Source organism: Tripterygium wilfordii, chromosome 16, assembly GCF_013401445.1.
Source record: "Tripterygium wilfordii isolate XIE 37 chromosome 16, ASM1340144v1, whole genome shotgun sequence".
Taxonomy (NCBI): domain Eukaryota; kingdom Viridiplantae; phylum Streptophyta; class Magnoliopsida; order Celastrales; family Celastraceae; genus Tripterygium; species Tripterygium wilfordii.
Window position 1 is genome coordinate 860,099 of NC_052247.1, and position 22,948 is coordinate 883,046.

Below are 22,948 nucleotides of genomic sequence, written 5' to 3' on the forward strand. Positions count from 1 at the left end.
CTCACTTGTTTATCAACCACTGTTAAATAAACGAAGCTGGTGTTAATTTTCCAAATTTAGTCCCTTGTCGATGTTCTGCTTTCAAACAAATGCTGAAATAAAGTTCTGAGAACGATTGATTTCACTTCAATGTCAATATCAAAATACTGATGGGGCACTAATTACTTGTAGTACCATGATCTCCAACTCCTGGTGCTTATGGCTGTTGATATGTTGTGCTGTTGCTTTGTATTGCAATATTTTGAAATACATTTTAGCTGTCTTTTATCTTCTCCATCTTTGTGCCTCTCTTTGATGTCGTTCGATACCACCAGGACCCTCATTTTTTGACATTGCGCAGACTGCTCTTGGTTGTTTGTTATGCTCATTTGTTTTATGATTGTGTGTGGTGTCCCTATGACGTTGTATTGCGGAAGGTATTATTCTTTGCTGATGAAATGATTTTCTCAGGGGAGTTATATTAATGTTGCTTGAGCATGCTGGAAAAATTCAATCGGCATCCTTGATCTCTGCCACTGAGCCTGAGCCTGAGCCTGAGCCTGAGCTTGAGGAATTAGTCGCCAATGAATAGCGTCCATCAGAGCTGTGAAAACTGAAGGCAACTGCAACCCTTTGTACGGCACCAGTAATTTTCAAGTAATTGCATTTGTATAATATTTCTTGTACAAAATAGCATGGGTTCAGTTATTCCTGAATATTAGTGTATCTATCCTATCTGAGACTTTGATCTATCCTATCTGAGACTTTGAACTTGAGTGAAGCTTAGCTCCTTTTCAACCATGCTAAGCTAGCACTTTCTAGTCTGGTGCTGGCATTCTTAAATGATAGTCTCACACTAGCTTACAAGCTTAGAAACAAAGATTGGAAAAGATTTCGAGTTCTTGCATGAAAATGAAAAATATCCATGCCGTAGCATTTAGAAGTTTTGCAATCCAAGTTTCTCCTTTCTTGGGGGATGGTTCTTGGTCCAACTCCAAAGAAATATTTATATGTCTGGGTACTAATCTAGATTGGATTTCGAAGGTATTTAATTGATCAAATTTGGATTGGTTTAAATCCAGACAAATAAATCGGATAATAACATAATTCGGGTTATGATCCGGACAAGCAAATCAAATAAGATTTATGTGTTTGGACTTAAAATTTAGACATATAACTTATGTCCAAACTTAATTTAATTCGGTCAAACAAATTTGGTCATTCGGATCGTTTTGCCATCCCTACTCGACAGGAGAAACTAGGAGGTGCTCGGGGCTGCACGGATATCGGAAGGAAAATGTCCGCTACACTTGAGTCCGGGAGTCGTGTGGAAGGTCTTTCTTCAGCCTTTGCTTCCGCCATGCCGCTTCCAGGTAAGGAGGAGAAAGAAACTGAATCTAACAATAGCAAGCAAAACCACAAGATATATGACCAAAAAGACCTTGTCACGAGCTGGACTAGAACCAGCACTACAAAAAGGAGACTCACAACTCATATATAAATAAGTCTCATCAACAATTTCAAAATCCAGAAAAATGAAGGGCGTAGAAATCCAGAAAAATGAAGGGCGTAGGTTCCAAGCAAATCAAGTGCAACAATACTCAACAAATGTAAATTCAAGAGTTTGAACTAAAAGAGCTGAACAAATCCAAATTCCATAACTGATCAGCAACTCACTACTCCAACTAATTCTCCCTGTTTACCTGTACAAATGCAGTACAAAAGTGTATTAAATTTCTTAGGGTCGGAAACACAAAGCAGAAACATTCAATCTCAAAATAAGTCTTAAGAATCTGGAGGGGGCGATACTTCATAGAAAGAATAATTGATGATGAACCAAGGCAAAGACATAAAACACATAAAGAGGGGTGGATACCACAACTAACACTTCCTTCACCAAAGGGGATAGAAATCATCATCCACATGCTGTTATTGGCCGTTGAAGGGGAGTAAAGTTCCTCCACCGTCAGTTTGCATAGGTTGTAAAGGTCCATGCTGGTTCATAAACGAATTACAAATGAAGAAAAAGATATAATCATATTTTATTGTCAAAAGAATCAATTAGCTAGATAATTTAGCTAAATTGTAGCTACTAAAATATAATTTACGAATAATAATCGATGATTAATCGAGGGAAAACATAAAAAAACAGAATAAGGGTGGGTAACACCACTAAAACTTACTTGGCCAAAAAAACTAGAATTCACATGCCGTTGTTGGGATACAATTCCTCTATCGTCAGTTGGCATATATTGTGAAGGTCCGGGCATGTTCCGAAACTAATTAAAAGTGATGGAAAAGATATAACACGTATTTCATTATCAAAAGAATCAACTAACTAGATAATCTAGCTAAACTACAGTTACTTAAACTATAACTTAAGAGGAAGAATTGATGAAGAACCGAGGGAAAAACATAAAAAAAAACAACAAAATAAAGGTAGGTAATACCAATAACACTTACTTGATCAGAAAAACTAGGATTCACATGCTGTTGTTGGGGGGTGATGTGAGATACACTTCCTCCGCCGCCAATTGGCATAGATGGTGAAGGTCCAGGCATGTTCTGAAACTAATTAAAAGTGATGGAAAAGATATAATACATATTTTATTGTCAAAAAGAATCAACTAGCTAGATAATCTAGCTAAATTATAGTTACTTAACTATCAAAAGATCAAATTGATGATGAACGAGGGAAAAATATTAAAAAAAAACTGAATAAAGGTAGATAAACGACTAACACATATTTGCTATTGTTGGGGGGCGTTGCCAATTGGTATAGGTTGTGAAGGTTCAGGCATGTTCCGAAACTAATTAAAAGTGATGGACAAGATATAACACATATTTCATTATCAAAAGAATCAACTAACTAGATAATCTAGCTAAACTACAGTTACTTAAACTATAATTTAAGAGGAAGAATAGATGAAGAACCGACGGAAAAACATAAAAAAAAAAAATAAATTTAGGTAATACCAATAACACTTACTTGATTAGAAAAACTAGGATTCACATGCTGTTGTTGGGGGGTGATGTGAGATTCACTTCCTCCGCCGTCAGTTGGCATAGATGGTGAAGGTCCAAGCATGTTCTGAAACGAATTAAAAGTGATGGAAAAGATATAATACATATTTTATTGTCAAAAAGAATCAACTAGCTAGATAATCTAGCTAAATTACAGTTACTTAACTATAAAAAGATCGAATTGATGATGAACACGGGAAAAATATTAAAAAAAACTGAATAAAGGTAGATAAACGACTAACACTTATTTGCTGTTGTTGGGGGGCATTGCCAATTGGTATAGGTTGTGAAGGTCCGGGCATGCTCCGAAACTAATTAAAAGTGATGGAAAAGATATAACACATATTTCATTATCAAAAGAATCAACTAACTAGATAATCTAGCTAAACTACAGTTACTTAAACTATAATTTCAGAGGAAGAACCAACGGAAAAACATAAAAAAAACAAAATAAAGGTAGGTAATACCAGTAACACTTACTTGATCAGAAAAACTAGGATTCACATGCTGTTGTTGGGGGGTGATGTGAGATACACTTCCTCCGCCGTCAGTTGGCATAGATGGTGAAGGTCCAGGCATGTTCTGAAACTAATTAAAAGTGATGGAAAAGATATAATACATATCTTATTGTCAAAAAGAATCAACCAACTAGATAATCTAGCTTAAATTACAATAACTTAACTATAAAAAGATTGAATTGATGATGAATGAGGGAAAAATATTAAAAAAAACTGAATAAAGGTAGATAAACGATTAACACTTATTTGCTGTTGTTGGGGGGGGGGGGGGCGGGGGCGTTGCCAATTGTTATAGGTTGTGAAGGTCCAGGCATGTTCCGAAACTAATTAAAAGTGATGGAAAAGATATAACACATATTTCATTATCAAAAGAATCAACTAACTAGATAATCTAGCTAAACTACAGTTACTTAAACTATAACTTAAGAGGAAGAACTGATGAAGAACTGAGGGAAAAGCATAAAAAAAATAAAAAAATAAAGGTAGGTAATACCAGTAACACTTACTTGATCAGAAAAACTAGGATTCACATGCTGTTGTTGGGGGGTGATGTGAGATACACTTCCTCCGCCGCCAATTGGCATAGATGGTGAAGGTCCAGGCATGTTCTGAAACTAATTAAAAGTGATGGAAAAGATATAATACATATTTTATTGTCAAAAAGAATCAACTAGCTAGATAATCTAGCTAAATTATAGTTACTTAACTATCAAAAGATCAAATTGATGATGAACGAGGGAAAAATATTAAAAAAAAAACTGAATAAAGGTAGATAAACGACTAACACTTATTTGCTGTTGTTGGGGGGCGTTGCCAATTGGTATAGGTTGTGAAGGTCCACATTGATTCAGATATTAAATAAAAAAGATTAAAAATGTAATACAAATTTCATTGTCAAAAGAATGATCAACTAGATAGATAATCTAGATAAATTGCAGTTACTTAACTATAATTGAAGAAAAGAATTGGTGATGAACTGAGAGACATAAAAAAGAGTACAAATGGTAGTTAACACTACCTACACTTACTTGACCATAAAAACTTGAATCCACAGGCGGTTGTTGGGTCTTAAGAATCTTCCAGCATTCATTCTCCATTTTCAATTGATCATTCTCCTTTTTCAATTGATCATTCTCCATTTTCAATTGATCATTCGCTTTATACAAATCCTGTTGGCATAGAAATGTAATGTACAGAATGAATGCTATTGTTCAAATGGATTCGATCTTTCATGATAGGTGAAGAACAAGAACGAACTTGTCTTTTTATGCATACATTTGATTATCACTGAGTTTGTATTCTTAATATTTGATAGCTATGTGTTTTATTTCCTAAAACTACCACATAATTAAGCAACACATTTGTAATTGAGGATGTTAGTTAACCAAACGTTATGCAAAGTTTGAAAAGGAAAGGGGGAAAACTTACCAGCATCTCAAGAGATAAAGAGTCCATATTCTGATTTCGGGCCCCATCTTTGCTATTCACTGAACGAAGTAAAGACCGAACTTCCTTGATCATTTCAAGGTCTGCCTCCATCTTTTGTTCAATCCACTTCTGATTCTTCCTTAAATTTTCATTCTCTAGTTTAACTTTTTCAAACTCAGGGAACATTTTTTTGTAATCTTCCAACATCATCTTCATATCCCGACATTTACCAGCACCACATAAAAAAAAGTGGTTTAGATGATACTGGTGTTTAATGTGTCAAACAAGCATATATTTTTCGTGCCCAAATCTAATCAAGGAGAATCATTAAATTAGATTAATAACCTTTTTTTTATTGTAGTGCTTAGCATCAGTCTCTCTTCTTGGTCTTTTCCCAGCTTGTTTGGCAGATAATTGTCCAACTGCAATTTGATCTGTGTCTCCAATGCTTGCACCCAGATTCAATGTCTTTGGACCTTCGACAATGACTAAATATGAGCACATTACGTGAAATATACAATTATATGATGAATTTAATTAACACACAACCATATTTCAAGGCACAATCGAAAATAAGGAGTTCTTGCCACTCCTTAAGGTTACCTGGCACCAAAAATTACTGCTAATAAAGATAACATTATTCATAAGAAAAAACACAATAACAACTATGATACTTGGAATCTTCAATATAACATGTCATACGTACCCGTATCGACACGATACGATTTAACAAAGTATGGGATCCGTATCGGGTCATCCAAAAAAATTTGGACACTTAATTTTTTTTCCTTGATCCTACTCTTTAAATGTGAAGATTCAAGAGACAATTATATGGATTTGTCCCAATCCTTGCATATATAGTAGTTAGTATATATTCATTACTAACTTCATTTTATAGAAAAAAAATATCAAAAATAAGAAAATCATTACATTGAAAGTACAACATTTCGTTTCTTTTTTTGGTAGCAGTCCGAATTTGGGTACTATCAAATTTGAATTTACGCCTTAACCACCTCGGCTAATGGATTTTTGGGGCAACGGTTAGCATTCACACTGTGAATACAATGCCCAATTGACATATATACATTCCCTCTCTTCATCACAGTCAACCCAAACAGAAACTAATAAATATAGTCTATACACAAACAGAAGCTAATAATTTCTCCAACAGAAACTAATAAACATAGTCTATACACAAACAGAAGCTAATAATTTCTCCACCTGTAATAAATGAACAAGATATTGAAGATATCAACCTATCTTATCTCAAAATAATTCCTGGAATATGAGATTATGTCTATCCATTGACATTGAGCCTCCCCTCTCTCAGGGTCAGGGAATATGATCAATACATATAGGCATGATTTAAAATAAAAATAGATTTAGATACCAAAACACACCTTGATTTGGCATAGTCAACCCTCCGTCAACATCTGCAGAAGCCTTTTGATTTGTAACTGAAAATTTTCAAGAATTTGTGATAAAAATTGAGTAATTGTTAGACAATGAAAGAAATAAGTAAATAAATTCCTCTGATTCCCGACAAATACTCCAAATTAAGACAAAGTTCCAGTCAATTAGATCTTACCGTTGACATCTGAATCTATAACCTACAAAATTATCATGACCAATAAACTGAAAAAATATCTGTGACTTACACTGATCATTACTATCAGCAACTTTCTTCCTCAACGAGCTCGACTTGTTGAGATCTGATGGGCCAGCAGCAGAGCTTGCCATTAGTGCTCAAGTATTGCTGCAAGAAACGCTGCGAAGAGATAAGAAAGGGCTATGAAATGGAATAGAAAGAGAGACGAGAGGGGTAGAGATTTTAAAGAACCATAGCTACGTAGACTTGCAATGTTCGAGCCATGGTCGCTCGATTATCGCCAGGCCATTCAGAAATCATCCTACTCTGCCTTTTCGATTAATTACCTACTGCTTCCGGTATTTCTGATCAAAGTTTAATCTAATTCTAGAAGGTTCTGTCAAGCACTAAAGGTCAACACGATTGTATTGGCGGAAGCCTGCATATGTGTATATGGATATGGTGGTGATTGGTTGACCATTTTTGTTATTCACAGTAAATTGGAGCTTTGGTAGATCATGATTGAGCATGATAAAAAATCCAGCATAGTCGGCTGGGAGCACGGTAAATTCATGAGATTAACTCTTATCAAGACAAGAAGTCTTTGGTTCAACTCCCACCTTCAATAAATTTCTTTGGAATCATCCTCATGTGTCGAAAGTTCGATGATTGAGCATGATAAAAAGGCTCCAGAGTTGGTTGTGTGCATGGTAAATTGACGAGATTAACTCTTATCAAAGCTTGAGGTCTTAGGTTCAACTCCTAACTTCATCAAATTTCTTTGAAACCACTCCCATGGCCAAAGGCCCGATGATTGTTTGGCTAGGCCCTTATTATGGAGGCCCTGATATCCTTAATGGGCCGGGTCAGACGAGGCCAAGCAAGGCCGAGCCTTTTTATTTAGAAAAATATTCCAATTCATATGATAATCTGAGCCCAGTTTGTTGCCCATCATAAACAACTTTGATTCAAAATTTTTGACTTATGGGCTGAGCCCATTTTTATTAGTAACTCACAAGTCATACATAAATTCATAAATAGGTCTCGTTGAAGATTTCAAATACCAAAAATGAAGAGAAATGTAAGTTAAAGGAGTTTGTTTCAACTTAAAGCTGAACAAATCCAATTTTCATATCATATCAGCAACTCGAAGCTCCAAGTAATTCCCCATGCCTCTCTTTTTACCTGTACAAATGCATTATAATAATCAATAAAAACCTCAACTGCTGCATTTTTATAAAAAGAAAATCATCTCTCTTTATAAACCTCCTATTGGCATAGAAATTTAAAGCATAGTAACTATCCATGCCTCGTGAAAGAACCATGAGAGTCAACATTACTAGACCTATGAGAGTTTAAGTCGAGTTCGATAGGCCCAAGGCCTAAGTAAACTGACAACTAGACCAATGAGAGTTTAAGCCAAACTCTAAAAAGACCCATGAGAGTCTAGAGCCATGTCAAAAGGGCTCATGAAAACCTGGACAATCCATAATGAAGCCCACGAAAGCTTCAATTTGCAAATGTGCGGAGTTGGGTCCAAAGCAGATAATATCATACTAATGTGGAGATATATGTGATCCATAGTCACAATAAATGATATTCGAGCAAAGCCCTAGACTTAGTCGTGTGGATAAAATTCTCAGACGTTGAACAAAGATGGTGGGCCCTGATTAGCTCAATATGGATAAGTGTTTGAGGCAGGTGGTAGTGCTTTGATCCTCTGAACCATGAGGAATAGTGTGGTCGTTGGTTCGAATTGTTAGGTGCAAACCAAGTCTCACATCAATTAAACATGGAAAAGATGATATATAAGTTTATAAGTGTGATAATGTCTCCAATTAGTATGAAATCTTTTGAGTAGAAAGTCATGAGCAAATCTATGCAGACCTAGACCCAAAGAGGATAATATCAAACTAATGTGGTGATATGTGGGTGCGTAGTCCCAACAATCATCAACATTGATGAAGTGCGCTTAAGTGCTTGACAGCTATCAAACTAAAATTTAGGTGAAGAGCTGCTTACCCTCAGAGAAACAATCTACATGCCATTCACCAATCTCTTTCAATAATAACCATCATTTTTGGGTCTCTGTAATGTGTTACTCTGTCTCCATGATCATTCGGACAAGAGAATGAATCCAGCTACCAGTGAATTCAAGAATCTGGCTTTGCCACCTGGTGTAGATGAGATCCAACCCCTCCCAACCTTGTATTTGGAGAGAGATCCCTCCGGTGGACGTCTTATTCTGTTAGTCGTTTGTGGTTTTTTCAGTATAACTATGGCGTTTGTTGTTGGAAATCATGTAATAATGGTTAAATCCGTCCTTTGACCGTGCAGATGAAATGTTTGAGAAATTGCCTCTTCCAGATTTCGGTACGGCTTATCATGGTTACCGTTTGGAAGTTGAAAATTTTGATGGATTGCTTGCTATTATTCTTTACCAATGGCAGTCTGCAGACAAATGGTTTGATACTTGGGTGATGACTGAATATGGTGTATCATATTGGGTCAAAAGAGGTAGTACTGGACGATATTCTGTCAACATGATGTCTCATGTTTATGGTCTGCTGTTATTGGAATCTGTTCTGCCCTGCTCACGTATTCATCAACCACTGCTAAAGTTTCGAAATTCACTTGTTGTAGCTGGTGTTCATTTTCCCAAATTTAGTCCCTTATTGATGTTACTCTCTGTGCTTATACCTGTTGATATGTTGTGTTATTGCTTTCTCTTGCAATCTTTTGAAAGACATTTTAGCTCGTCTCTTTCATCTTCTCCATCTCTATGCCTCTCTGTGATGTCGTTTGATACCACCACAACCCTCATTTTTGACATTGCGTAGATTGCTCTATGATGTTCGTCATATTCATTTGTTTGTACATTGCTGTATTCTTTGTTGAGAAGAAATTATGATTTCATTTTTGTGTTGTTCCTATAACGCTCTTTGCTGATGAAATGATTTATCTCTGGGGAGTTATATTAATGCAGCTTGAGCATGCCTGGAAAATTTAATAAGCCTCCTTGATCTCTGCCACTGAGCCTGAGCCTGAGCTTGAGGAATTAGTTGCCAATTCATAGCGTCCACCACAGCCGTGAAAACTGAAGCAACTACAGCCCTTTCTACGACACCAGTAATTTTGAAGTACCTGTGTTGTATAGTATTTCTTGTACAAAATAGCGTGGGTTCAGTTTTTCCTGAACATTAGTGTATCTATTCTATATGTTAATATCAAGTACTCTGCTGTTTTCTGACAGCTTAGAAACGGACATTTGTCTGAGACTTTACAACCGTGCTGTAACATTTTCAAGTCTGATGCTGGCAATTTTTAGTGATCATCTCATTGGCTTACAAGCTTAGAAACCAAGACTGGACAAGATTTCAAGTTCTTCCATGAAAATGATATATGCATGCTGTAGCATTTGGAACTTCTACCATCCAAGTTTCTCCCATCTTGGTGGCTTTCGTGGATGCTTTATAGTTTATATAACAGTCAATGGAATTAGTGTTGGTTGAGCATTGACAGCAAGAGTATTGTACAATTGAATTGATTTCTTCTTTATTTTATCAGGGGCTTATGCCTTGAATGCAGCATGCATTGTAAAGTACTGAATGGTTAGAGGAAATGGTTTTATCCTTGACATGAAACATGCCAGCATTTTTGTTTCACCAACACTCACAAGTCACAACTTATACATAAATAGGTCTCAGCACATATTACAAAATACAGAAACGAAGGGTGAACATTCAAGCAAATCAAGTACAACACTAATTGAAACATGCAAATTCAGGAGTATGAAACGTACATTCAAGCAAATCAAGTGCAACAATAATAGAAACATGCAAATTCAGGAGTTTGAACAAAGAAGCTGAGCAAATCCAATTTCCATATCATATCAGCCACTTCACAGCTGCTCTCTTGCGCGAACTAGTTCCCATTTATTCTCCCGTCTCTCTGTTTACCTGTATGAATGCGTTACAATAATTAATGAAAGCCTCATGAAAGTGTAATGCTGCATCTTTAAAATTTCTTAAGACCAGAAACACCAAACCAGAAACGTTCCATCTCAACATAGTCTTGATGGGGCAATATTATAGAAAGCAGCAGTTGCAGCAAAATAACATGAAACTTAAGGTGTAGTAACCTTAAGAAAGTGTTCAAGTTATAGTATCACAACACAACATAAATGTAAACAAAATTATGCTGAAAAAAGAAAGAAATAAGAAGTGAAGCAAAATTACAAAACTTATGAGGCAAACAACAAAACTGGCTGGATAGAGATACATACGTGTATGCCATTTTTCTTAGTGACCCAAAAGTGGGATACACTTTCTCCGTTGCAGTTTGCATATACATGTTCATAAAATAATTAAACAAAAATAACTAGCTAGGTAATCTAACTAAAGTACTAACCTGCAGCAACTTAATAAGAATTGATGATGAAATGAGGGGAAGACATAAAAAACACATGATAAGGAGTACGTAAAACCATTAACACTTACTTGATCAGAAAAATTAAAATCCACAAGCTGTTGTTGGGTCTTCAGATTCTTCAAATATTCATTCTGCTTTTTAAATTCAACATTCCCCCTTCTCAATTCTTCTTTCTCTTTATACACCTCCTGTTGGCAAAGAAATTTAAAGTATAAAATGAATGTTATTGTTCAAATGGATTCGATGTTCATGATAGATAAAGAACAGACATCATTATGTTCCTTCAAAGTGAATTATTCCAAAGAAATGTGTTCAGATGAATGACGATCAAGCACAACTGTAAGCAACAAAAAAGCCGTTATTCTGACATTGTTTTTTAGGATTACTTATTTATTGGCTACGATTAGATCAAGAGCGAACATATCTTGTACGCATATTCACTGAGTTTGTACTCTTGACATTTGATAACTATGTGTTTTCTGTCCTAAAACTACCACATAATTAAGCAACACATTTGTAATTGAAGATGTTAGTTAACCCGACATTATGCAAAGTTTGAAAAGGACAAGGGGACTCTTACCCGCAGCTCAAGAAGCAAAGAGTGGATATGCTGATTTTGGGATTTATTGTTGCTGATCAATGAACTAACTTGAGACTGATATTCTTCCATCATTTTGGCTTGTTTTTGCATCCGACAATCCATCCACTCTTGAGACTTCCTAGAATGTTCCCACTCTATTTTAAGTTTCTGTAGCTCAATGGACATTTTTTTGGAATCTTCCAGCTTCATCTCTGTATTCTCAACATCAACATCTGTCTACACAATGGTACTGGTGATTAATTTGTCAAACAAGCATATATTTTTTGGTCCTCGAATCTAATTAAGCAACACATTTGTAACCATATACATTATGAAAGTTTGAAAAGAAAAGGGGAACACTTACTGGCAGCAGCTCAACAAACAAAGTGCGCTGATCTTGTGGTCTAGTGTTGCTGATCAATGAACTAAGTTGAGACTGACATTTCCTGACTTTTTTTTGCATCCGTCGAATCAGCTTAGTGCGCTGATCTTGTGGTCTAGTGTTGCTGATCAATGAACTAAGTTGAGACTGACATTTCCCGACTTTTGATTGCATCCGTCGAATCAGCTTAATGCGCTGATCTTGTCTAGTGTTGCTGATCAATGAACTAAGTTGAGACTGACATTTCCTGACTTTTGATTGCATCCGTTCAATCAGCTTCATCTTCATATGCCAACACCACAAAAGAAAATTGGTTCAGGTTCTTATAATTAATATGTCAAACATGCCTACATTTTTCGTGCTCAAATCTAAATTAATAAGAATTATTAAATTGGATTAATCACCCTTTCTTGTTCTCGTTTCCTGAATTGTTTGGCAGATAATTGTCCAGTAGGAGTCTTCATCACAACATGGAATGTCCCTTAAACGATGATGAGCAAATATAATTAATTACATTACAAGAAATATATGATTATATAATGAACTTAATTAACAAACAACTATATAAGTACATTACATCAAAAATTACATAAAAAAATTCATGAACTATAAGATTAGGTCTATCCATCACATTATAAACCTTTCAGAGCCCTTTTATTTTTCCACCATGGTGTGTCTCAACACGATCAGAATATGATCAATACATATAGGCAGGCATGATTGAAAATAAAAATAAGACATAATAACACACCTTGAGTTGGCATAGTCAACTCTCCCTCAACATTTGCCCAAACCTCTTCCTTTTGATACATCACTGAAAATTATCAAGAATTTGTGAAAAAAATTGAAGTCAAGGTTTCTTCTGAAAGTAGGGATGATTAATAGACAATAAAATAAATAAATAAAATTCAAAAACTATTCATTTTGACTCCTCTGAAATACTCCAAATTAAGACAAAGTTCAGTCACTTAGATCCCACGGTTGACAAGAATCAACCCCTTAATCTATAATCTGCAAGATTATCATCACCATAAAACATAATAAACTGAAAGAAAATATGTATGATTACACTGCTTAAACTCCTCCACCAACAGGCTCAAACGTGGGCACGGGATCGCAAATTTAACCAGGCAATCGGATTTCGTTAGTGTTTTGCTGAAAATAGAGAACTCCATTGGTGCTCAAGTATTGCTGCCGCCTGCCAGAACTAATATATTAGCAGCAGAAAAAACGTTAAGCTAAGAAGAGAGAAGAACGAGCTATTAAATGAGAAAGAAAGTGAGAAAAGGAACAAATATTATTAAAAAAAAGACATGAAGCTATGTTAGTCGTGCGATAGTCGCGCGATCTATTTCCGTATTTCGAGCACAATTCTCGCGCGATGCCGCGTAGACGTGACCCTACTCAATATTCTACACAAGTTTAATCTAATTCGGAGGGGATGGGGGCTGGAATAGTGGTTGACTGAAATTGTTAAATCGGAACCGTTGATATAATCGGATGGCCCTCCAAGTGACAAGTTGGACCTCTTATGCAATCCCTCCGTTCCCAGTCCATCTTGCTCTCATAAATACACCCATCCAACTACTCTAGACAAGATCTCTCAAAACACAGACGAACAAAAAATTTCTTCGGCAGTTCCGCAGATCTAGAGTCACAGCACGAAGAAAAATGCCCCATTTTGTTTCAAGACGGTGAAGCTTTGGGGCCCTTTAGTCATTTTAGTCCTTTACCTTCTCTTTTGTTTGTGTGAAATCTGGACTTTCGATTCAGGTTAGCGTTTAAGGTGGTTCAAGTCTGGTTCTATGTTTGTTTGAGTTGGAGAGTTGGAGGTGGATTTTGTAAAGGACTCCTCGATTTTGGTTTTTGTTTTGGTGGTTCAATTCAATCCAAACCCATCACTCATTGGCCCACTTCATTTGCAGCCAGAAGTCCACTCATTAGTGTTGGGTTGGATCTATATTATCCTCTTGGGCCCTACTGGGTTGGATTATGAAGATCTCTAGCTTTGACAGTTTGACCTGTTAAGAACACAGTAACGATTGTGTTTCATTAGCTTAGTGGAAATGGGTTTCTTTTTGGCATTAATCTTTATTAATATGCCGAGGCTGTTTTTTTATTTTTATAAAGGGTTTAAACCTACCACTTCATTTCATAGTAACAAACTTTACACGTAGTGTCACATAAACGTAAATAGCATAGGAATTTACAAACTCATACAACCTATAAATTTACAAACCCAAGCAGAGGAATTACAAAACCAAAGAACAAACACCATACTAACACTGGGTAACATCAAGATGTTTCTGAATAATACATAATGTTGAGTGTGGAGCGAATTTATGTTGTTTTGGCATCAAAAGTACACGGTTTGGCAAATTGCCTTTACTGGAGAGCCTTACTCGAGGAAGTCTTTAGTAGAGAATTGGCATATTGCCCTTATTGTTTACCTGTACTGGATGCCTTCCTTGAGGAAGCCTGAACCCCTTTAGAAACATATAAATAGATATTCTTCTAGGGTTTGTAGTTAAAGTGATTTTCTATTGTTTTATTCGTCCGAAAAAGAGAGAGAGAGAGAGTGCGGTTGAACCTTCTGAGAAGGAGTTCTTGGTGATTGTACTCTTAATTCATGATCTAGTGAAGGCTAGCAATAAAGTGGGACAGCCTGTTAAATTCAATTGATTCGGATGAACCACTATAAATCTCTGTATCTCTTTTATCTTTGTTCTTGCTTGATTGTGTAATTGTGATTTGAGTTTCTGAGATTATCTGACATTGATTTTGATTATTATCTTTATTATTCCTACTGAATTTAATCTGGGAGGGGATTTAAAACTCCCAACACATACTAAATATGCCGAGGTTGTTCACACAGTTGAAAGTTCAGATTATTTCAATGAATGATACTATATGAATATGGTTTTCCTCAAAAAAAGAAAAATGCCGAGCTTTTTGTTTAAGAAGATTTCACAATTCATACGTAAGAAGGTCTCAGCAATGATTTCAAAAATCCAGAAATGAAGGGCGTACGTTCAAGCAAAAGTGCTACACCACTTGACAAATGCAAATTCAGGAAAAGCTTTTCCATATCAGATCATCAACTCACTACTCCAGCTAATTCTTCTCTCTGTTTCTCTGTTTACCTGTACGAATGCATTTAACAATCATTAATGAAAGACATGAACTGCTGCATTTTTTTATTTAAATTTCTTGGGATCAGAAACACCAAACCAGAAAACATTCCATCTCAAAATAGGCTAAGGGGGCAATATTGATTGAAAACAGCAGTTGCAGCAAAATAGCGTGAAGCTTAGTTAAGGAGGGTGTGGTGGTTATGACATGAAAGTGTTCAAGTTACAGTAGCACAACATGAATTAATGTCAACATAATTAAGCTGAAAACAAATAAATAAGAAGTGAAGCAAAATTATAATTCTTATATGAGAAACAACAAGACTGGCTGGATAGAAATACCTCAAGAGACATGTATGTCATTTCTTTCAGCCACCGAGGGATAAACGTTCGCCACCGCCAGTTTGCATAGGTTGTGAAGGTCCAGGCAGATTTAGAAACTAATTAAAAAAGATGAAAAATTATATATAATACATATGAAGATGAAAAATTATATATAATACATATGACGCAACCGGAAGTTGAAAACTCAAAGAGTTTTGGAAAAGAATCAAGATTCTTATTAAAGACAAAGTAAAAATTGTGTCTACCAAAATCCTCCTAACGACATATATATATATATATATATATATATATATATATATATATGAATAAGAAACCTAATAAGTATAGAAAACCGAATACTACTTGGAAACAAATAAAGAAATTCAAAAGAAACTAAAACTCCTCCGTAAACAGGGAAAACGTTACTTTCCGGCCTTGATTAGAACTCTTCAACTGGGTTTCACCCGGACTGCCCTAGCTGGATTTCAATCCGTCCTTAAAAAGATATTATGGGCCTCATAACTCCAAGCGGATCAAAAGTTACGACCACTTTTAGATTTATCGTTAAACTGCTAAATTGAATTTCGTTTCTTAAACTGCTAAACTGAACTTCGTTTCTTAAACTTTCGACGGTCCAAACAGTCCAAAAACTCATTCTCAACGACGTCCACGTCAACATATTTCATTGTCAAAAGAATCAACTAGGTAGCTAAATTGCCGCTACTAATTAACTATAATTTAAGAAGAAGAATTGATGGTGAACCGACAGAAAAAACATTGAAAAAAAAAAAAAACAGGGTTGTTTAACAATACTAAACTTACTTGATCAGAAAAATGAGAATCCACATACTGTTGGGTCATAAGATTGTTCAACTGTTCATTCTCCTTCTTGAGTGCATCATTCTCCTCCTTGAGTGCATCATTCTCCCTTCTCAATTCATCTTTCCCTTTCCGCTCCTCCTGTTGGCATAGAAATTTAAAGTATAGATTGAATGTTATTTTTCAAATGGATTCGATCTTTCATTATAGATAAAGAACGAACATCAGTATGTTTCTTCAAAGTGGATTATTTCAAAGATGTGTTCAGAGGGAACAATGATAAAGCAAAATTGTAAATGACAACAAAACTGTTATTCAAACAACTCTTCTTCTTCTTCTTTTTGTTTATATTGTGAGACAAGATTCGGACCTTCGACCTTTTCAAAATCCCAAGGAATGTCTATGATTAGGTCAAGAGGTAACTTGTGTTGTATGCATACGTTTGATTATCACTGAGTACATTTGTATTCTTCATTAATTGATAACTACGTGTTTTCTTTCCTAAAATTACCACATATTATTATGCAACACATTTGTAATTGAGGATGTTAGTTAACCATACATTATGCAGAATTTGAAAAGGAAAAGGAGAACTTACATGCAGGTCATTAGTCAAAGATCCGATAATCAGAGTTTGTGATGCATTGGTGCTGATCAATGACTTGGTGTCAGAAATATGTACAACATTCATTTTTTCAAGTGATTCAATCCGTTCATCCTTGATTTTTTCACGCTCTTTTGAACGCTCAAGCTCTAGTTTAACTTGTGGTAACTCATTGGACATTTCTTTGTGTTCTTCCAGCTTGATCTTCATATCCCAACATTTGACAGCACGAAACAAAAAAATGGGTTCAGAGCTCGAATCTAATCAAGGAAAATCATTGAGTTAATTACCCGTATTCCTGCACGGTGCTTAGCATCATTCTCTTTTCGTGTTCTTTTTCCGACTTTTATGGCAGATAATTGTCCAGCTACAGTTTGGTCAATGTGTCCACTGCTTCTACCAGTATTTGTATCCATATTCAATATCATTGTACCTAATGATGACCCTTCAAACAATAAGTAAATATAAGGACATTTCAAGAAAAATACAATTATATAATAGACTTAATTAACACACAACTATATTTCAAGGCATAACAAAGAGTTATTGGCCTAGTGATAGCCACTCCTTAAGATTCAAATCTTCCCTCGCACTAAAAATAACTACTAATAAGGATAATATTTTTCATAAGAAGAAAAAGAAAAACCCCACTAAGAAAAATGACATGAGAAAACTGTTTAAAATGACATGGTATGTTCAAGATATTATATGAGAAGAATTGAGAAAATTCATAATAACTCTCATGAAATTGTATAGGATATCCAACACCCCCATACAAACAACTAATAATTTCCCCAACAATAAGACATGAACAAGATATCTGACATGATTGAAAATAATTAAAAATAGACTTAAATACCAAAACACACCTTGAATTGGCATAGTCAACTCTCCCTCAACATTGGCACAAGTCTTTTGATCTGTAACTGAAAATTTTCAAGAATTTGTGATGAGAATTAGCTCAACTTTTCTTCTCAAAGTAGGGATAATATATAGACAATAAAATTCAAAAATGATTTATCAAATAATTTTGATTCCTTAAGACAAGACAAAATTCAGTCAATTAGTTCCATGGTTAACAAGAGTCAACCCCTTAATCTATAACCTGCAAATTTGTCATAGCAGAATAAACTGAAGATATGTATACTTACACTGATCATTGATATCAGTAACCTTCTTCTTCGACAAGCTCGACTTGTTCCTCTGGTGAGAGGATGCCATTGGTGCTCAGAGAAACATTAAGCTAAGAAAACGAAGATGTGAAATGAAAAAGAAAGAGGAAGAAGAAGAGGGGAAATGATATTAAAAAAGAAATAAAGCTATGAAGACGCACTATGTTCGCGCGGCTATCATTGTATTTCCAAGGCAATTTTCGCGATGCCCATTCACCTCCTGCCTGACCCTACTCAACATTTTATATTTCCTACCACCTCCACGATTTTGACCAAAGTTTAATCTAATTCTAAAGGTTAGACTCGAGCTGTCGAGCATAAAAAGTCTTTCCCTTATAATCATTAATTATGCTAGTTTGATAACTATAATGATTTAATGAATGCAAGAAACTATATCCTTGAATATTGTTAAAGAGCTTATTGTTTAATTATCCGGCTCAGATTAACTTTGGTGTGCATTTTAGTTAAGTTCTTGTTGGATTTTCCGTTGGATAAGTTGGGCGTGGATTCTTTAGCCTTAGGCTCTGTTGGGATTGAAAAATGAAGGGTTAAATAGAGTTAAAGGAGGGTGGAGAATTATGGGAGATGACCACTTTTACTCAGCCCTACTTGAATAGAAGATAAAAAATGGGAGTTTGAGATAGTTGAGTTACAAAAATACCAATGTTAAACTTAAAATTAGTGAAAAAATTTTATGGATATTTAGGAATTGAAACAATAAATAAGGGGGAACTTCCTCCCTCCTTCACCCCACTTAATTTTCCCTTCTACAAACCAAGCAAGGTGAAATTATTCCTCTCTCTCTCTTGCCCTCCTTACTTAACTATATCAATTCACTTCTCACTTAACTCTCTAAAATATCAATCCAAACAAAGCAACATGTGCACGGATATGAATTTACCTAGGGTTGGCCCTTATGAAGGCCCTGGCCGATAAGTGGCTGGTTCGGACGAGACCCTGTCGAGCCGGACCCCTTTATTTTTTTTTGAAAATCCAATTCATATTATAGTGAGTCTGCTTCGATTCAAGTCGCGGTCCAGACCAAGGTCAAATCTTTTAAGAAGCCCATATTTTGTTTCCGTTACCATACCAATCTCAACAATGGGAGTGTCCGTGTGAAGAGCCCTTAGGCTTTTTGGGAGAATAGAGGACTGTCTTTGGAAGATGAAGACGGACAGTTGTCCTTTAGAGAGATCGGTGAGAGCCTCTCGTCTTCATTTCTCACTCTTTGCTATTTTTTTTGGGTAGAGAAAAAGTTAGCTGACGAGTTCGAGATTTCAATCTTCTAACCGGAAAATAATGGAATGGACACGTCAGATTTTCACACCCCTGGTCAGATCGTCAGTTTTATTGAAATGATGGATGTCTAATCACAACCCAATCTGTTGGGCCCACATATATACAGTTGTCACCTTTATGTGAAAAGAGAAGGTTCTAAGGAAATGACCATTTGACCCAAAAGCCAGAGAAAAGGGTGTTGGTATTTAGACTCCTATTTTTGCTATTTAGACCACCATTGATTAGACAATTCTCTGTATTGGAGCCGTGTTGATGGTTGATTGTCTCATCTATGTGTGTTACTTATAAATATAAAGTAAAGGTAATAATCATGGAGACATACAAGATTAGAGATTGACAGACAGTGATTAAGAGAGAGAAAGATCAAGAGAGAGGGAATTATCAATTGTTTAATATACACATATAGATATACATACATACATATATATATATATACACATATACATATACATATACATATATATAACTGGAAATACCCACTATGTAAATTATCTAAAAACCTAATTCATATACATAATGGGATAGTTTGGTAGAACATTTACAAAGTAGCAGATATGCCAGTAGAAATGGTGGTAGCAGAAATGCTGGATAATTTTAGTAGCAGAAATGCTGACTGAATGCTGAGTAGGTGTTTGGTTGTACTTTTGCTATTAACATTTGTATTGTGTAGCATTTTGTAATAAATTACGTGTAGGGGCATTATGCATATTTGTTGTATACGCTGTATCCAAACAAACAATTTAAATTACTTAAAAATGACTTTTAAATTAATTACAGATAATAATAAATTATAAATTTATTTGAATTTAATTTATTTATTATTTAATTTATCTTAGAAATTCAATCGTGGAGTATCGTCTAATTACAATATCCTACTGGTAGGATACATTAAGTATCCTATCACTATGCTACATATTGTATCCTATCGGTACGATACACAAGTATCCTATCACTAGGATACATACCTTATCCTACCGGTAGGATACATTAAGTATCATATCACTATGCTACATATTGTATCCTACCGGTGGGATAGTCCTATAAGTGAAACAATTGAAAATCTGTGACTGTATTAAAACATATATATGTATAAAAAAATTATTATACTGAAAAAATACATTAACAATTATCAAAATTTCAAACCTTTTAAATGAACAGTGTATATGCTCCCAATCTTTAGTAAATAGTTACAAACAGCAAACCCACGTGAAAGATGACTAGATGACTTTTAGTCAAAATTAAGACTCAAAAAAAGGGAAAAAATGAATGAAAGAAGGTCATCTGTGTCATGATTACTTACACATTTTTTATCTGATTTTCTGCATTATCCTTACAAAGCTATGACCTATACATGATAGGGGTGAAGAAAGTAAAAAAGGGGTCCATATAGTCCCGCCGCAGAGAAAAACTGACAAAAACCCGGAAACTTTCATGTAAGTTGTGAAGGCATTCATGTACAGAAGCCAATAAAAAACATCTTTTTGAACAAATGACTTTTTGGTTTTGGGTTGATAAAGATAGCAAACATCACATTTAACATTTTTTTTGAAACTTTTTTTTCCCCTGTTTTTTCTTTCACCATGACAACCTTAAAAAAACATTTATTTATGCAGTACACACACGGTATTTATGTTCTACTTTGGTTGTATTTGGAATCCATATATGATAAAAAGATAATAAAAATATTGTTTATTCTTTGGTTATTAAATGTTTGTGTCAAAAATTCTAAAAGGCCAAAAACCATAAGAGGAAGTGATGTTCCATTTAATGCAAAAGGTCTGACTGTCTGAGAAAAACACACACATATAGTCGACATTTGTCCTCATCTTTTTTTTAGTACAAATACAAATACAATATACGATACACCACTATATCAATATTCGGAGGAGGTGAGACTAGAACCCATGACCTCAGTCAGGGACATGCAAAGTCATTGCCACTCATTCTAATGGCTCTTTTGCACATTCGTCCTCATCCTAATCTATGCAATATGGTGTGTAGTTATAACTTATAAGCACACACAATGTATGACGGGAGATAACATTACAATAGTTCCCTATTCAGATAAAATTCCCTCATTGTACTGAATGTGGACCAACTTGTCCCAAGTACAGATAAGCTTTTGAAAGAAAAATTTAGAGAAATAATAGAGGGGTTTATAAATATAATATCGGGTTTAAAATAGGGAGGTTTGTTTATCAATTTCCATAATAAAAACGGGGTCTCAATAGTATTACCCTTTGCGGAATTTGAGAGCTCCCAGATCCATTTGTGCAGCTTTGTTTTCAACGACATCCACACCGTTTTGACATCTGTGATGTCATACACAACATTTCATTACCTCAATTAAAGTGCACCGTTTTTGTCAAGACTGAACAAAACTCGCTTTCACTTAGTCTTATTTTTTTTGTACCATATGAATTCAAATACGAGAATGACATGTAGCTCATTAGTTTGGTAGCTCATAGGAGTCCAACATGTTTATTCTATTTATTTAATCAATGGAATAACTTTATTTCACTCTTTCATCCCAAAATTTATTATTTTAATATGAATTCCATTGTTTTTTAAATCACAATATAAAATTCATTGTTTTTGAAATTCCATTTAAAAAAATAATGGAACTAATTACCTGATACAACTCATCGATAATGGATCTTGTTAGAGAGAGCTTTATGCGCTGATTCCTAATATGTAATTTTTTTTTAAAAATCTAACATGTATTTTGAGAGTTAAAATACTTTAAAATATATAATAATATTTATTACCCGATCCATTATCGATGAGTTGTACCAGGTAATTACAACGGCCTTGTTAGTGGAGAGATTACTGGAGATTACGACAGCCTTGTTAGTGAAGAGATTTGTGGACTTGACATCAGCAACGGCTACAATAATTTAGTACTAGGAGAATTCTATTTAAAGATAGTCTTGTTTTCATTATTGGGAGCTTATTTTTGTAATCTGATGATTGAAAATGGAATGCAAAGAGAGATTGTTTGAGTTCACATTGGAGAGTGATTCTCTTTCTTGTTCCAAATTCACGTTGTGAGATAAGTCTAGTGAGATTCTTGGCTTAATTTGCATCAGATTTTTTGCGACTATAGAGACAAATCAATCCTATGATAAAACCAATAATTCAGCATCTCACAGAACAACTATAACTTACCTCTATCCCTATCTCTGATGAAGTTTCGTAAGATTAGCTCTGCATAATGTACACATGTTGTATTTTCATTGGTTAGGTTAGTTACCGTTTGTCAAACTTCTCTTTCACTAAAGAGTCCAGATCTGTATAGTATATATATTCATATTGGGTTGTATTATTGATTAACTGAATGAATTGAAGGTTGTGAATATCAACTCTTTTAGGATTGAGTCGTAACAAGGTCTATCTATTAGTGGTCAAAAGCTCCAACACTAGAGGCTTGTCATCACACACAATACTACAGCACTGAGTATTCGGTATTATTGGAAGTTTGAATGTGAGAATATTGAACTGAGTAAGGAAAATGTTATTATACCTCCCTATAGCCTGCTATATTCAACTGTAAGTCCATAATATAGTACATGTGTTGAGCGTGGTGTGACGGATTTGATAGTCCGAAAGTATACATCGAAAATTCAAATGACAAATTAGTATAAAATCGTTCTTAATTATAAAAAAAGA

The 22,948-nt window shown here is 34.9% G+C and overlaps 4 protein-coding genes across 7 annotated transcripts; 1 reads left to right on the plus strand and 3 right to left on the minus strand.

Annotated features, from left to right (window-relative positions):
* Positions 1 to 1,157: 1,157 nt before the first annotated feature.
* Positions 1,158 to 6,893, minus strand: LOC119980928. Of its 2 annotated transcripts, XM_038823821.1 has the most exons (14): positions 6,790 to 6,876; positions 6,608 to 6,705; positions 6,350 to 6,406; positions 5,295 to 5,425; positions 4,950 to 5,159; positions 4,550 to 4,690; positions 4,028 to 4,135; positions 3,484 to 3,591; positions 3,246 to 3,314; positions 2,969 to 3,070; positions 2,443 to 2,550; positions 2,163 to 2,258; positions 1,856 to 1,974; positions 1,158 to 1,682 (listed from the first exon to the last, which is right to left on the minus strand). In XM_038823821.1, exons 2-13 carry the CDS (start codon positions 6,687 to 6,689, stop codon positions 1,909 to 1,911), a joined length of 1,278 nt encoding a protein of 425 aa, XP_038679749.1. In that variant the 5' UTR covers positions 6,690 to 6,705; positions 6,790 to 6,876; the 3' UTR covers positions 1,158 to 1,682; positions 1,856 to 1,908. The 2 variants fall into 2 exon arrangements, with proteins under 2 accessions (XP_038679749.1, XP_038679748.1); XM_038823820.1 differs by having other exon boundaries at positions 6,608 to 6,893.
* A 1,566-nt stretch (positions 6,894 to 8,459) lies between these two features.
* Positions 8,460 to 9,377, plus strand: LOC119981227. Its single transcript, XM_038824283.1, has 2 exons — positions 8,460 to 8,768; positions 8,875 to 9,377. Exons 1-2 carry the CDS (start codon positions 8,669 to 8,671, stop codon positions 9,375 to 9,377), a joined length of 603 nt encoding a protein of 200 aa, XP_038680211.1. The 5' UTR covers positions 8,460 to 8,668.
* A 782-nt stretch (positions 9,378 to 10,159) lies between these two features.
* Positions 10,160 to 13,149, minus strand: LOC119980930. The gene is made up of 7 exons (XM_038823824.1): positions 13,000 to 13,149; positions 12,682 to 12,744; positions 12,335 to 12,411; positions 11,913 to 12,212; positions 11,549 to 11,785; positions 11,037 to 11,156; positions 10,160 to 10,496 (listed from the first exon to the last, which is right to left on the minus strand). Exons 1-7 carry the CDS (start codon positions 13,103 to 13,105, stop codon positions 10,473 to 10,475), a joined length of 927 nt encoding a protein of 308 aa, XP_038679752.1. The 5' UTR covers positions 13,106 to 13,149; the 3' UTR covers positions 10,160 to 10,472.
* Positions 13,150 to 14,812: 1,663 nt separating this feature from the next.
* Positions 14,813 to 18,195, minus strand: LOC119980932. Of its 3 annotated transcripts, none has more exons than XM_038823827.1 (7): positions 17,960 to 18,187; positions 17,678 to 17,734; positions 17,099 to 17,241; positions 16,803 to 17,012; positions 16,208 to 16,345; positions 15,404 to 15,501; positions 14,813 to 15,073 (listed from the first exon to the last, which is right to left on the minus strand). In XM_038823827.1, the coding sequence occupies exons 1-6, from the start codon at positions 18,027 to 18,029 to the stop codon at positions 15,430 to 15,432; spliced, it is 690 nt and encodes a 229-aa protein (XP_038679755.1). In that variant the 5' UTR covers positions 18,030 to 18,187; the 3' UTR covers positions 14,813 to 15,073; positions 15,404 to 15,429. The 3 variants fall into 3 exon arrangements, with proteins under 3 accessions (XP_038679755.1, XP_038679754.1, XP_038679756.1); XM_038823826.1 differs by having other exon boundaries at positions 17,099 to 17,253; positions 17,960 to 18,185; XM_038823828.1 differs by lacking the exon at positions 16,803 to 17,012 and having other exon boundaries at positions 17,099 to 17,253; positions 17,960 to 18,195.
* Between the last annotated feature and the right edge of the window lie 4,753 nt (positions 18,196 to 22,948).

Bases quoted from the DNA above. Each gene is read 5' to 3' on its own strand.
- LOC119980930 (XM_038823824.1), bottom strand. From the start codon at position 13,105: ATGGAGTTCTCTATTTTCAGCAAAACACTAACGAAATCCGATTGCCTG. The intron at 11,786-11,912 runs GTAAGTGTTCCC...ACCATTGTGTAG, and splicing joins TGTTTGTTGAGCTGCTGCCA to ACAGATGTTGATGTTGAGAA. The intron at 11,157-11,548 runs GTAAGAGTCCCC...CTTTGCCAACAG, and splicing joins CTTTGCTTCTTGAGCTGCGG to GAGGTGTATAAAGAGAAAGA.
- LOC119981227 (XM_038824283.1), top strand. From the start codon at position 8,669: ATGAATCCAGCTACCAGTGAATTCAAGAATCTGGCTTTGCCACCTGGT. The intron at 8,769-8,874 runs GTGGACGTCTTA...TTGACCGTGCAG, and splicing joins TTTGGAGAGAGATCCCTCCG to ATGAAATGTTTGAGAAATTG.
- LOC119980932 (XM_038823826.1), bottom strand. From the start codon at position 18,029: ATGGCATCCTCTCACCAGAGGAACAAGTCGAGCTTGTCGAAGAAGAAG. The intron at 16,346-16,802 runs GTAAGTTCTCCT...CTATGCCAACAG, and splicing joins CTTTGACTAATGACCTGCAT to GAGGAGCGGAAAGGGAAAGA. The intron at 15,502-16,207 runs GTAAGTTTAGTA...TTTTTTAATTAG, and splicing joins ATTCTCATTTTTCTGATCAA to TTTCTAAATCTGCCTGGACC.
- LOC119980928 (XM_038823820.1), bottom strand. From the start codon at position 6,689: ATGGCAAGCTCTGCTGCTGGCCCATCAGATCTCAACAAGTCGAGCTCG. The intron at 4,691-4,949 runs GTAAGTTTTCCC...CTATGCCAACAG, and splicing joins CTTTATCTCTTGAGATGCTG to GATTTGTATAAAGCGAATGA. The intron at 3,071-3,245 runs GTTAGTCGTTTA...AATTCGTTTCAG, and splicing joins CCCAACAACAGCAAATAAGT to AACATGCTTGGACCTTCACC.